A 15,576-nucleotide genomic window follows, 5' to 3' on the forward strand; every position below is an offset into this window, starting at 1 on the left:
GCTATACCACCTGGATGCTCACAAGTCTATGGGGCCGGATGGACCTGACAGAGGAGCCTTCCAAGCCACTTTCCATCATCTATCAGCAGTCCTGGTTAACAGGGGAGGTCCCTGATGACTGGAGGCTTGCCAATGTGACACCCATCTACAAGAAGGGCCGGAAGGAGGACCTGGGGAACTACAGGCCTGTCAGCCTGACCTCAGTGGTGGGAAAGATTATGGAGCAGTTCATATTGAGTGAACTCAACAGGCAAGTGCAGATCAACCAGGGGATCAGGCACAGCCAGCATGCGTTCATGAAAGGCAGGTCCTGCTTGACCAACCTGATCTCCTTTTATGACCTGGTGACCTGCCTGGTGGATGAAGGAAAGGCTGTGGACATCATCTATCTAGACTTTAGCAAAGCCTTTGACACAGTCTCCCATAGCATTCTCCTTGGGAAGCTGGCAGCTCGTGGCTTGGACAGGCGTAATCTTTGCTGGGTAAAAAACTGGTTGGGTGGCCAAGCCCAGAGAGTGGTGGTAAATGGAGTTAAGTCCAGTTGGTGGCCAGTCATGAGCAGTGTTTCCCAGGGCTCTGTTTTGGGGCCAGCCTTGTTCAATATCTTTATCAATGATCTAGATGAGGGGATTGAATGCACCCGTAGTAAGTTTGCAGACGACACCAAACTGGGTGGGAGTGTCGATGTGCTCGAGGGTAGGATGGCCCTGCAGAGGGACCTGGACAGGCTGGACCGATGGACCGAGGCCAACTGTATGAGATTCAACAAGGCCAAGTACCAGGTCCTGCACTTGGGTCACAACAACCCCATGCAACGCTACAGGCTTGGGGAAGAGTGGCTGGAAAGCTGCCTGGCCAAAAAGGACCTGGGGGTGCTGGTTGACAGCCGACTGAACATGAGCCAGCAGTGTGCCCAGGTGGCCAAGAAGGCCAACAGCATCCTGGCCTGTATCAGGAATAGTGTGGCCAGTAGGAGCAGGGAGGTGACTGTGCCCCTGTACTCGGCGCTGGTGAGGCCACACCTGGAATACTGTGTTCAGTTTTGGGCCCCTCACTACAAGAAAGACAGTGAGGTGTTGGAGTGTGTTCAGAGAAGGGCAACAAAGCTGGAGAAAGGCCTGGAGCACAGGCCTTATGAGGAGCGGCTGAGGGAGCTGGGGTTGTTTAGCCTGGAGGAGAGGAGGCTGAGGGGAGACCTTATCGCTCTCTACAACTACCTGAAAGGAGGTGGTAGTGAGGTGGGTGTTGGGCTCTTCTCCCAAGTAGTTAGTGATAGGACAAGAGGAAATGGGCTCAGGCTGTGTGAGGGGAGGTTTAGATTGGATATTAGGAAAAATTTCTTCATGGAAAGGGCAGTCAGGCATTGGAACAGGCTGCCCAGAGAGGTGGTGGAGTCCCCATCCCTGGAAGCGTTCAAAAAACGGATAGACGTGGCACTTTGGGACATTGTTTAGTCTAGTCTACCCTTAATTGGTTTAGTGTGGACTTGGTAATGTTAGGTTAATGGTTGGACTGGATGATCTTAAAGGTCTTTTCCAACCTAAACGATTCTATGATATTAAATAGAACTGGCCCCAATACTGAGCCCTGGGGAACACCACTGGTGACCGTCCACCAACGGGATTTATAACTCCATTCACCACAACTCTTTGGGCCCAGCCACCCAGCCAGTTTTTCACCCAGCAAAGCACACACCCATCGAAGCCATGAGCAGCCACGATTTCTCCAGGAGAATGCTGTGGGAAATGGTGTCAAAGGCTTTACTAAAGCCTAGGTAGACAACATCCACAGCCTTTCCCTCATCCACTAAGTGGGTCACTTTGTCATTGAAGGAGATCAGATTAATCAAGCAGGACCTGCCTTAGGAGGTGCAACCTTACTGAAAAAGTACCATTTGCCCTGCAGAAAGGGGTAGGTCTTGTGTTCAAGGCCCTCAGAAATGAGGTCATGAAGGGAAAGCCTTGCAAGAACGCCCCCTGTGATATGTGGTGGGATACCAGGCTGGCCCATCCATGTTAGGAGGATGCAGGCTTCCAGCTTTCTCGCAGCCCATCCCCTGACCTCAGACCTGAGCAGGAGTTGGCACGCAAGGTAGATATGCTCAAAGGCAATGCTGGAGCTATGCCCCACAGGGCAGAGGCAACCCCACCTGCGTGACACCTGGACTTTAGCCCCAATACTAATTTTCCTGCTGACTGCAAGGACTAGGGTGAACCGCAGTGCTGTAGTCCTCAGGGGCTCGTACCACAAGAAACAGCCTCTTTGCAAAATTTCCTTCCCCAAATGCACAAGTTCTATATAGGAAAACAAAATATCCACCTGTCCTGCTATTTCACCAACCAGCTGAAAACCCCTGCGATGCTTCACGGGCCATCAGCTAACCACTGCAGTGGAACAGCTTTATGCTTTAACCCTCTCAGCCCACCTCAAAGGCAAGGCGCAGGCAGCACATCTCAGAGAGGGCAGCATTTGCTCCTGGGAGGCTGAGAAATCTGCACACACACACACACACCTGGCTGTGTGTTTCCCGCATGTTCAATAGACTGATTTTCCAAGCACTAGCTCAGTGGTTCCTGACCCATGTAGGTTTGGGGTCCTGCACATCACACGTGCAGCAGAAATCATTTCCCATTCAGGTTGCTCACCAAGGTCTGGTTATATGAAGCAGAGGTAGGTCCCCCTTTCTCCAAAGTTCAGAGGGCTGTGCTCTTGACTTGCCTTGCCTCTAAATGAAGATTTACTAATTAGTGGAAGATATTTACATCTTCCACTCTTGGTAATGAACTGAGAAGTGTTAAAAAACCCCATGCCTCACACAAGCGTACCAGCCTATGGGTTACAAAGCCCTTCTTTTTTCCCCTCCTTAAATATTGGTATTTATATATATGAAGGTAGTGCTGGTGGCCACCTTTGCACAACCAACCAGAACCCAGGTCAACTAGGCAGGAGGTGCCTCCAAAAACATATGAGCAACCAAGACTCATCACACACAGGCTTGGCTTGGCAGGAGGGGGCCGACTTAATTAATATCTCCTCTTCTCCATTCCCTCCTTCTTATTACCCTTTCAAGTTTGATTTACAACTGCGGGCCAAGCCTCGCTGGAAGTGACATATCAACATGAAGAAAACCAAGGCAGGTTTGAAAAACTGGGAGGCTGTCAGTATAACCATTGCCTGAGCGCAGAGGAGACGGGTGGGCTGTGGCCAAATACACCACACTTGCACCCCAGCAAGACCCCCCGGACCATGCTGAATAAGCTCAGTCCCTGGAAAGAGAGGGACAAACTACTGTCCCATACGGGGTGACAGCCACCAGCTCTCTCCTTCCACCAATACACCTCTTCACACTTGGCTTAATTATTTGGAGACATACTGCATTAGGACATGGAGCTGGCTTGCATGGCTATTTGTCGACACCCTTTGCATGCACATGCAAGCACATGTGTGCACAAAACCACCTTGCGAGCTGCTCATGCTGAAAAAACAAAAAGAGCAGAGCCTGACATTTGGAGAGCAAGGCGGAGCAGCAGAAACGTAGCAGGAGTCGGGAAACGGGTGGTGGGGAGGCAAGAAAACTGCAAAAGTGTATTTGCAAAGCTCATTTACCGCACATTTGCTCAAGTTCTGCTGCTCAGAAGGGAGCGGGCCTGATGGCTATATTACAGCAGTGGAGATGATCTCCACAGATGCCCAGAAGCTCAGCATCACGCTGCCCCCGAGCCAAGCCTTCCCCCGCAACACAAGCTGTCTGAACCCACCATCCACCTGGATTTGGTTTGCATCCTCATTTCAGAAAAAGGAAAAGAGCTTTTCAAATATCCTGTAAAACAAATCCTGAAAATTAAAAACTTTCCTTTTTGTATTTTTCTTGAAACAAAATTGCAGTGAACCCTACACTCAGTTTTCCTGTTCTCTTCATTACTCACCCCGACAAAATAAATCAACCACATTTTAAGTTTCAACAGCAATTAATGGTTGAAATTAAGCAATGGCTGCCTAACACTGATTGAAACTTCTTCCTCGATCAAATTTCTCCCATTTGTAATAAAAAGAGTTTGAAACTGATACAAGCAGTTCAGTTCACACATAAATATTTAAAAAATAGAGAGGCTGATTTGGTCTATTATTTTATCACGAAGTATGACCAGCAGGAGAAAGCTTATTATACATGACTGTCACTGACACATTACAAACTAATAAAACACAAAATGCAATTCCGAAGAAGAAATTGGAATGAAGCTATTGCAAGAGCGATTTTTATTGTTCTTTTGAAAAGCTATTTCTGCCCAGCTTTGCTGTCAAAATGGCAACATTTTTCCTAAATATTTCCATCTTAATTAAAACCAGCATTTTTTTTTGGGGGGGGGGGGGGGGAATGCTTTGGCAAGCCCCTTCTGCCAACTCTAGCTTCACCTTCCCCAGCTGCACCGAGCAAGGATCCTAACATGTGCCCACCTCGCAGGTCTGCCGCTGAACTCAATTATTTTGGGTTGAAAAGAGCCCGTATCCTAAAATGGCAGCAGCCGGGGCACCGTCCCCCGTCACGGTGCCTTTCTGTATGACCTTAATCATGCTTTAATTTAGGCAGCACAGTTGAAAAAGGAGCCCGAAACAACAAACTGCGTGATTATGCGGGTAAAAAGAGTTCGCTTAGAGTGAAATCACTTTTAATGAAGGCTCTTTTGCTGTCTTGCGGTTGCTGCACGCACGCTGCCTTTGCAGCCTGAATGTGTTAAGAAACACTTCTACGGCCAGGCACGCTCCCGCTGCCGACTTAAAAGATGATGTATGGAGAGGGAGGTAAACAGAGAAGGGATGCAAGGGGAGGGGATGCGGCTTTTGCTGGCTGGCACGAGATAACAAGTCGCGTCCCAGGCTTCTGGGAGAATATCGTAACCGGAGGAAAGAGAGATAAAATAAAACTAATTGCTAGCAGGTCACATTCATTAGCTCCTCACTCCTCTGCCCGTTTCTGGCAGCAGAGAGCCCTTCCTCCTGCCAGGGACAAGGAAGAGACCTTGAAGCCATCTGCTGCCCAGATGTGTAAGTGTAATTATACTGAAAGGGCTGGGATCGAACGCCCCATGCGGGCGCTTCCACTCCCCTGGAAAAGAGCAGCCTTTCAGCCCAAACCTAAACTGCTCCTGCAGCAAGAGATGCTGCGGGACCACAAGCCACCGCCTCTGCTCCCGAGGAAGCGTGCCCGGTCTGAGCGACTCGGTCACTTGCTGCCAGCGGGGCTGAGGGGATCCCAAAGAGCCGTCATCACTTGGCGTCGGCCATCCTGAGCTCAAACAGCATCCTGACCTCGGGGATGGGTCTGGGATGGACAGCCACAATAAACTCAGAGCTTTGAGAATCAGCAAGGGACGGGCAGGTATTGGGTCTCGGCGCCCATAGGAAGAAACTCCTACAGAGCGCCCGAGAGCATGCCTGTGCCCTGGGGCTGCTCAGGAGCTCAGCGAGTGAGGATCTTTTTCCTTGTCCCCATTTCTTCCAAGATGAATCATGCCTGATGTGTCTAAGTTACCTCTCCCCTCTCTGCCTGGGTGCTCCTTGCTTGCAGAATGCTTCTGTACACTTTCTCTTCCTCCGCCCCAGGATTATTTCTTTGGCTCCGGGAGTCTTATTTTCCCAGCATGACAGCTCCTCCACGGAGACACTGAATTGCTTGCTGCCCCACACTAGCTTTCCTTTCAGCTCTAAATTTGCTTTTTTTCCTCCCCTTTCTGCTTTCCCCTGTCCCCTTCGTCAACCCCAGCATTACGCTGCTCAGAACAGCACGACTATTTCTAATTTTCAGGCTGCCCCCCCTCCTTGCTGCAGTATCCTTCCAGAAAGAGCCCAAGTTTTGCCTGGTGGAAATGACTGTTATCTCCAGGACACTTTACACATTACTTCCACGCCATTTGGAGTTTTCCGCCCCAGTAGTTTCTGTTGTGTCTCTCATTTCACTCCTCGGGCATGTGTTTTAAAGGACCAGGGTCTCCTATTCACCGGTGAAGCCAGACAAGTGACAGGACTGCCAGAGGTGGAGACTTTCTTTCTCCCTAGGACGTCAGGACGCCACTCAAGACCCTTTGACGTTCTCCATCTGGCGTCACAGTACACGCATCAGCAAGGCCAACAAAAACTTGCACACCGATGACCTTCAGAGGGAAGAATGCTTCCACATCCGAGCACCTGCTTCATCACACAACGGCTTTGTCCGTGCAAGGAAAGGAGAGACCTCCACGAGCCTCCCAGCCCTGTGCAACCCCCTGTACCCAAGCCACGCCACTCAAATCCTCCTTGTCTTACCATACAGATGCAGCATGAGTCTCCAATAAGCACCTCACCCCTTGAAAAGCAAAAGTTTCTACATAAATCCCACGGACAACTCTGATGTCAGCTGTGCAAACCCTTCAGCCCAAATGCTGTTTTACTCAATGCACTGCAGCCTGTTTTAAGCACCTTTCTTCAGTGCTGGCAGAAAAGAGCAGGGAGATGGCAGCTGCTGCCTAGTGTGCTTCCAAGCTCTTGCCCAAAGGAACCGCCAGGCATCCGAAATCCAGAACGAATGCCCAAGACAGCGCCTGAACTTCCCTGCACTTAACCAGCCCGTTTATGTTTTGCTTGCATGTGGAAAGCAGGGAGTTTTATGAATATTTACAAACTTGGCCCAGAGCCAAACGTACCCAGCGTGCCAACACACATGGCATCCCACCCGTCAGTGTAAGCTCAGCCTGGTGACTTGTGCATTATTCACATCCCGCGGTCCCTATGTGCTTGCTACTTTCTCAGCTCCCCTTCTTTCTGCTCTTCCACACCAGTGCAAGCCAGGAGACGGTCACTCGCGCAGCCTCTTGACTACTGATGAAAAAGGGCGTCCCACAGCACTGCTGGCAAAATCTTGACTTGACAATTTTCTCCATGTAAAGATATGTTTTAACATTCAATCTTCCCGAGCAATATAGAAATAGCCCCATCTTGGCGGATCATGCAGGCTGGAGTTGAGAGAGGAGGGGAGAATGCATGATTTCTTTGAGGGATATTATATTATATTATATTCTGGTGATTACAGAGCAGATGAAACCCTCTCAAATGGATTATCTTGTCCAGCTAAGAGATGGCTTTTTAATAGATGGACAGTACACCTGACTACTGAAGGGAAGGCACACCCTTCACAACATGTCTCAGCTTCCATGAGTTTGCTGGACAAAGTTGGAAAGTAATTAAAGGTTGCTCAAAAATGTGGAAAAAAAAAATTTGGAAAGGAGAAACATCAAAACAAACGCATGGTGACCAGCTCTGTGAAGAGGGACAGTACGGAGATCTAACCTGTTATTTTGTCAGCCAACTATTCCCTCAGGGCTGAAGGGAGGCTGGCTTTGAAACCCAGTGACAATAAACACAATTAGAAATGAGGGTGCTCGGGAAGTTTGCTAAATGTTTCACCTGCTGCAGATTATCACCGCGTACCTGTGCAACAGAGACCCTCTTGCTGCGGTGAGCACCAGTCTAAGCCTCACCTCCCAGTTCTCCAACAAGTGCCGGAGGTGAGAGGTCACCCTTGGTCCCCAGCACCGGCCATGCCGATGGGATGCCAGCGTGGAGGCGAGACAGAGATGCTCGCCTACCCAGGAAAAAGAACTGACTTGCTTCTGGCCAACAGTGTTTAATGAACACAGCTTGAATAACTCACTAATTTTTTTGTCACCTGTCTAGGACTTCTTTTTTTTTAAAAAAAAAAAAAGAAAACACAAACCAAAAAAACCACAACCAACAAAACAACACACCCCCAAATAAATAAATAAATAAATAAAATATTGCATACGAAGTGCTGCAGAGGAGTTCGATACGCTTGCAAATTTTGTGCATGCAAAGGTGGCGGAGGAAGAGGAAGGCTGGGTTTGGTGGATAAGTTATTCATTGTAAATTATTTATGCAGTTCTAAAATCCACACCAAAGCATAAGGGCAGGGAGAGAAGGAAAACAGTGAGCAGGGAGAAGGTGGGGGGGGGAGAAGAAGGAAAAAAGCAACGAGGAAGGAAAGCAGCCAGCAATGATTATAGGCCATTTTGCAACATGGCAGGAACATATTTCTTATCAGTTCTGTTATCATCGCCTTCAATTTAAAGGCTCTTTATTTAAAGGGGAGGGGGAGGGGGGACGACAACGGGGACACCAAACCCAAAAGGTGTCTTGGAGTGTGCAAGGGAATGGCTAATGGGGCTGAAGTGGGAGCTCACGCTCGTTGCAGCTGCTTCGTATGCACAGCATCAGGCCTCGAAGCCATCGCAATAGAATTATATGAGCCCCTGAAGACTCCTGGGCAGGATGGCAGGGAAACTGATGTAATTACCGACATTATTACCATTAAAGCAAAATAATAATTTTAATTACAGCTAGGGCTTTTGGGGCTTTCTCTGATTCTCCCTGCCCCTGCTCACCATCTAACATGGTCTGGTTCCAGGCTGTGTAATGGGACAGGGCAGTGATGGTCCCCTCCTTTCTCTCCCCCTCCCCGCCAAACACCTTTCTGCACAATTAAAAAAAAAACATCATAAAAGCCACTGTTTCAACTACACCACCATATTAAGGATAGAAATAGTGACCAACAGCTTGCAAAGGCTCAGTCCCAAAGGCTACTCCCCAAGCAGAAGGGACTGCTGTTGATGGTAAGTGCCTGCCTGCCTCCCAATTAAAATAAACTGGTAAATCGGGGCTGAGTTCAGGAGATGCAACACCTGCAAGCTGGACCGTAGTTGCCTAGTCGATGCTCTGTGCTGCCCAGAAACTTTCCATTCTATTTTTAAACTCCTTTTCCACAGCCCTGCCTCTTACTGGCGCTTGTTTGAACTCAAGATGCGAATAGCCCATTTTCCAACGTGGATGGTTGCGGTTATAGATGCAGTGGGTGCCTCTTGAAAACAGAGCCCCGTTATAATTAATATCTCCTGTCAAGTTACAGATACTTTTTTTGTGGTGGAACTGTCATCTCAAGAATGGCTGGGGTTCTAAACGGCAGTCTCTGGCCCAGAGCCTGGCTGAGGACAGCTTTTTGCTGGAAGGTGTAACCCAATAATACATATTACTTTATAAATCACTCAGTATGTTAACTGTAACAGGACGAATGAGGTGAGGAGAACACCAAAGGAGAGAAAACCCCACTGGAAACCTCCCGAGGGAACATTCAGCAAAGAAACCAACAATTAAATGACCTTTCTGCCAACACGTGAAGACTGATGATGCTCCAGGGCTAAGAGGCGGCCACGGGTGGTTTGAACTTGATCAGCAGGCTCAGGATGCTGGGGGGTTACAGGGGAAAACAGCTATTCACAAGAAGGTACTAGGACTTGCTTACTGCACCACACAACGGCCTCAATGTTTGAGGAACCTCTGCAGGACCCAAGATGTGGTCCTGTAGACAGCGTAGTACCTGGAATTAGCAGATACAGAAGAGAGGCTTGCAGAGCCATACTTTTTAAACATAAGCTTAAAGGATGTTCACTTCAAAGGCAAATGGAGGGCTGCGTGCCCCATAAGGTCTCATGCTTGGAAGATGGGGGAGGAAACCCTAGCAGGCACCTATGGGAACAGTCCCCAATCCCAACACCACGCCAGCTACCACAAACCCAATGTGGGTGCTTGACTCCACTTTACTTGCTCGCTTCACGTAAACCCGTTGAACCGTGACAATCCAACAAGGCTGAGTTTCCTACAGATCCAGTCAAATGGAAAAATAGATTAGATAAAGCAGATCGGGCTTGTCAGAAACCGAGGCATCGCCACAACAGCCTGCCACAGGCTCAGCAATACATCTTTCCTGATTGAAAAGCCAAACCCTGAGACTCCCAGAAACATGGTAGCCTGGGGCTGGGTGAGGGCAAGGAGGGTAAAAAAGAGCACGTGCAAGAGGTGAAGTGCAAGGGATGCATCCAAGAGGAGAACAAACCCTGAAGGTCAGAGTAGCAAGCACATGAGCAGCTAACTAATGTACTACAGCAGCACCACAGGGCACAGACACAGGCACACACGTCCTAGCAAACTGGAAAGCCATAAAAGTCTATTATAGCAAATCAAACAGCAGTCAGCATGACAGCCATTAGCCTGAAATGAATACACGAGAACTTAATGAGCTCTGTCGAGGCCAGCTTGGTGAATTAAGTTGCCAATTCTAGCAGGATTCCCCTTTTCTTTACAGACTTGAAAGCGTCCGCACCGCCTCGTTGCCTTTTGACAAGCAAATCATGGGGCGCCCTTGCCCAGACGGGACGGACGATTACGCTGGAGCAATGTCCCTCTCCCGACACGCGGGCCCTCGCTCAGCTATTCCAGGCAGGTGCCGGAGACACGATTAAGACACGATGAGCGCAGAGGACCAGCGGCATCAGCCCAACACACGAGCGATCCCTGGTCTCGGTATTCGGAGCTGCTGCGATGGGAAGGAGCCCACAGTTAATCTGGGCATCCTCTCCCCCTTCCCCGTGCTAGAGAGGAATCGCAGTCCGCAGCCCATGCCCAAATAAATTCCCATTCTCAAATCAAGCGGACTGCGTAAAACACCAGGACGGGTATTTAGAGGCAGTATTGTTTTTAAAGGTCAGTTTACTTCATGTTCCATTTATTTATGCACACTCTTCTTTTGACTTTCCTAGTGCCACACAATAGCAGTGAGGCTTAAATAGCCTTTCTGTTGCTGCTCCATTAGCTAGGACAACTGCAAATCGATACACCCATTTATCTCAAAATTAAAAAGAGAAAAACCCTCATTAGCTGCCAATTCTGCACAGAGCCAGCCTATGCAAAGCCACACTAGCTCTTCTGCTAGCCTCTTCTCCATCCCCAAGCTCCAGCCCCTGTTTATTCATTAGCTATAGCCCTTTCAGCTTGGGCTGGGTGGTCTTTAGGACAGATTTTGCTACCTGTGCCCTCACTGTTCACCCTAGCCTGGACTGTCTGGAGCATGGGGGTGACCTGGGGATGCTGTCATCCCCTACCATGACTGGCTCCCCAGCCTCAGCTGCATGGCTCTGAGGGGCCTCAGCTTCTGAAGGCACATCTCCAAACCTCCAGCTTCGAGGTGGACAAGCAACAGGGACAACCCATGGTCCAGAAAAGCTCTTAAAGCAAGAGGGCAACTCTTCCTCGAGAGCCATGCCAGCACACGCAGAGTAAATTCACTGCTCACATCTCCCATGGACTGTAGCCCTTGGAGGGTCCTCCTTAGGTGGTGGGACCCCATCCCATGCTTTCATAGTGCCTGACAAGGAAAGCCTGTCTCCCCGGCAGAAGAACAGAAGTGCCTTCAGGATGCTGGCTGAGCATCGCGTTTGTGGCTCATTACCTCTGATCGGTGCCCTTGGTTAAAGATCATGGATACAAACTGGAAACAGGCACATGATGCCTTATAACTAGGTTAGGCCACCCTCCAGAAAAAGCACAGCTCTGAAGGCCAAGTGGCAGAGCGGGTGCACTGGGGGAAGCACCGTGCTTGCTACACCCCAAACAATGAGACGGTCCTGGAAATCCCTCCTGGCAAAACTGCAGCTCACGTGCAAAGCAGTGTGACACACGAGAGGGAGGCTCTGGGATTCAGCTTCTCTTATTTAGTTTTTGTCCAAATCACATGCCCACAGTTCCTATTCCTTAGCCAGCCTTAATTTTCTAAGCCAGCACCGGATCTTTGCCCTCCCTGCTCCACAGGCTTGACGCAGGTTAAGATCAGGAATGTGGAAGGCTTAAGATTTGCAATATCAGCTCCTAGAGCAGAAGCAACAAGCAAGAGGAAATGTGGCACAGCTGCTCCAGGTGTATAAACACTGGGGCTTAACACAGCACCAATTCCCAGGGGAGACACAGAAACCCACTTTCCATCTCTCTCTTCACATGGAGAAGGGAGTCCTCTGTACCAGGTGCTGTAAACAGCAACACCAGAGGTAAATCTGAGGGCAGGGGAGAGGAGACTGTTCTCCTTCAGTCCTACTGACATTCCTTTTGCTTTGCAAACCTCTGCAGACAGACCATTACAGGGAGAAGCGGCAGCAAGGCAAGACCCATCAACTTCCAAAGGCCCGAGCAGAAAGGTGAGAGTGAGGAGCTGCTCGTGCAGCTTTTGCCAAGTCATTTCTGTACCATTCATGCTTTAAAGAGGAGAAGAAATAACTCTGACCCAGCGTCATTCTCAAAGGGAGGTTTCAGATGACTTGGCGCAAAGATGAGACTAAAACTCCCGGCTCGTACATCACAAGCAACCTAATGAAGAAACCTCATCCTCGCAGCAGAGGGACAGGGAAAGATCAAAGCCCAGCACGGCAGGGCATCAGCAGTCAGCATATTAAATACACTGTTGTAACACAATCGTTTGCACCTCTCAATTACTGAAGACTGCTTGATTTCACACACACAGATGCACACTTGACCTGATCCACACCCCACGGCACGCTCTGGGAAAAACAGGCTCTGCCCTGGCACCAGGGTGCAAGAGGGAGAGGTTTCCTCCACTGGAAGGCATGAAATGCCCTACTAATCCCCTCTTTCAAATATAATACCCTGATCATGTCCTCCTAGCACCAGCAACCACCTTTCACTCCACATCTTTAAAGTCTAAATTCACATCAGATCTGTAAGTCTTGGCGTATTTCTGCCAAGCTGAGTTCTAGGTGCAGAAGCTCTCCCTGATGGTATGACTACGTGTCACCTCCTTTGCAATGGCCAGCACGGAGACAGAGCGGCAGAAGGTTTTGGAAACTCTGTCCTTGGAGATACTCAACACTTGGCTAGATAAAGCCCTGAGCAACCTGATCTCACGTGAATATTCTCTCTGCTTTAGTGGAAGCTTGGGCCAAATGATATTCTCTTGTCTCTTCCTACCTACTTTATTCCTAGGACATCATGGGACAAGTCCTGCTATGGAGGTGTTAAACCACCAGCAAGGGTAGAAGCCTTCAGGCAGGACTCTGCCAGAGATCAGGCGTTTTGAGAAATATTTAGTCCTGCCTCAGGTCACCTCCATGACAAAAAGCTGCACATCCTCCTGGCTCAAAGGAAGAGAAAAAGAGAAACAGATTCCCCTTTACAGCTATTTTCATACTTTACATTTGTCATGGGAAAGATGTCACCAAGGCCGCAAAGGCTCTGAGCTCCAAACCTCCTCTTCCACCTACCTTCCCCACCACCACCCAAAATGCCATCACTCTGCTTCTGCCCATTTTCAGGCAACAATAACATCCAGAAGTTTAATCCTTCCCCCAACCACAGCGAGGGTCCAGGGCAGGAGGACGGTCTCCTACTTTGGTGGCCCTCAGGCAGGCATGCAGACAGCTCTGTGGTGGCAACCAGGCAGCAAGCGTGGCCACCGAGGGGAGAGCCAGATGCCAGACCACGCAGAGAGGCTGTGACAATCCCTACCTCCGGGATGCGGACGCTGTAGGGCTGGTTGTGGAACCGCGGGGCGTTGTCATTCACATCTCCGACCTGGATGTTGACCGTCCCTTTGATCACCTGTGGCCACAAGGATAACAACAGGGAGCGGGAGTCAGCTTTATGCATGGATTTAAAACCTAAAGCAAGCTTATAGCTGCTTTTTCTGACTTGGGCTTTTGCAAGTGATGGCCAGGGGTGGTCCCACTCCCCAGACCCCCCCTGGCATGATGCAGAAGGTCCCCCGGCAACCCACGCTCATCCTCCCCGCTCCCCTCCGCCCGTGCCACAGACCATGAAATGAGAAGTCACACTTACCCCTTGGCTGTCACTGACAGAAAATTCAACCGTGAATTCTGACTTAGTCTGAAAGGGAAGCAGAAGAAAAACATATAATTAAAGATACTGTAGTGTTTATCTGCAGATGGCAGGCTTGGGACTTTTAGCCAATATTATTACATGCAAAATGCTTTCGGGACCTTCAAGAAGAGAAGGGGCACGTGAGTGCAGTTACCTATGTTGAGTATAAAACGCCGAGAAATATTAATGCCAGCGGGGCTCCAGTATATTTCACAGGCATGGAGAGCCTCTCTGCCCTGGGTCAGGAGGATGCGGGGACTAAGGAACCGACTCCTCGACTAGCAGCCGAGCACTTGAAATGGCCAACTAGGCTAAAGTAGATGAGAGGAACCCTCTGTTTCACCTTCTGTGGCATGCCAGCAAGCCCCAGCTCTCTTTGCATGCCCGCCCGGTCCCCAACACCGCAGGCTGCCTGCTTGTAGCGGTGAGCGGGAATAAGTGCAAGGCAGAGAAAAGCTGTTTTCTACCCACAGCGTACTGTGACCTGGCACCATCTCCAGCTGCAAGATACAGGGACGATGCAAAAAGAGAAAAAAGTACAAAGAAAAAGCTGTGTAATTAGCTTTTGTTCAAGATGATAACGTAACACGGTCTCACTGAGGACATCTAAATCTTGCTGCTGCTTTCCCAACTTACCTGCCATGCAGCAGTTCTTGGGATGTCACATAGCTGGGAACACTGGGATAAACCCAGGGGCTGTAGTAAGAACTGGCTGAAATCCCACAAGTCCATTCAAAAAAACGCTTGTGCAGCCCTCTCTGCCCCTTATTGCTTTAACTAAATTAGCAGCTTGGTCTTAAATGGCAATGTATTAAAGTAACCTGTGCTGGGGTGAGGGACAAGTGGGGAAGAGGGCGGGAGGATATTGCTAGTGGAGGCAGACCTTCTTTTTCCGACTTTTTTTTTCCACCAGAGATTGTTTCGCTCACATTTTACCAAGGAATCACGCAGGGATGGACAGCAGGACTGGTACCACCACACCTATCTGGTACCTGGGCACCATCTGGTATTTTGGTTCCCCCAGTCCCAGCAAACCCTTCCTCCTCCAACACCCCCTTCCCACCCCCAGTGCCCCTACCCGGCCTGAGCTGCTTGAGCACAGCAACTTGACGTTTCTAAAGCATCGTGCCGGAAAGGCTGAAAAGCAAGCTTGAAATGGCTCTCTGTGCTGCAGATCTGGTTGATTTATTCCTAATAAGATCGGCTCAGGGACAGGCAACAGCCGCTGATTCCCAGACCAGGAGTTCTGCTTGCACCAGGGTAGCAGTTCATCATGGAGAAGGGTTTGGGGAACAGCTTAGCAGAGCGTGCACCCCTCCTGCCCCCACATCTGCCCCCTCCCAGGCCCCCATCCAAACAGCCGGGGAATTCAACTTGAGAAAGTCTTTCCTAGCTCCTGCCTCGGGGCAACGCTTGCAGGCAGAACGAAGAGCTGAAATAGCAATGGAGAGGCGAGCCTCTGCTCCTCATGACATCCCACCCTGCTGCCTCAGCATCTTTCACCCTCGTTTCCCCCCTTCCCATCGGTGCTGCCGCAAGGGACAAAGCAGTAGGGAAGAAGGGCAAAACGGGAGAGAAGAAACCACCTGTTGAGCATTATTTTATCAAGTTTTTAAAAGAAAATCAGAGAAGGCTGCCACATGCTAATTTCTGTCTCCACCCTTCATTTTAGCACACACTTTTTTTAGACCCAGGGTTTGCCTTTTTTTAAAAACCTGTTTTCCTTCTAATCTTTGTGGGAGTGAAAAATCTTTTAAAAATTGTTTTGCCTCTATGCATTTGCTCCTTCCTCTTTTTCTCTATTTTCGCTTT

The 15,576-nt window shown here is 49.5% G+C and overlaps 1 protein-coding gene across 1 annotated transcript in view; it reads right to left on the bottom strand.

Moving 5' to 3' along the window:
* CDH23 (cadherin related 23) overlaps nucleotides 1–15,576 on the bottom strand; it is a 210,519-nt gene that overhangs the window by 151,997 nt on the left and 42,946 nt on the right. Inside the window, exons 4-5 of the mRNA XM_075717465.1 lie at nucleotides 13,723–13,770; nucleotides 13,393–13,485 (exon numbers count right to left, since the gene is read on the bottom strand). Coding sequence (XP_075573580.1) covers nucleotides 13,393–13,485; nucleotides 13,723–13,770 — 141 coding nt within the window. The remainder of the gene's footprint in view (nucleotides 1–13,392; nucleotides 13,486–13,722; nucleotides 13,771–15,576) is intronic.

Source organism: Pelecanus crispus, chromosome 10 (assembly GCF_030463565.1).
Source record: "Pelecanus crispus isolate bPelCri1 chromosome 10, bPelCri1.pri, whole genome shotgun sequence".
NCBI lineage: Eukaryota > Metazoa > Chordata > Aves > Pelecaniformes > Pelecanidae > Pelecanus > Pelecanus crispus.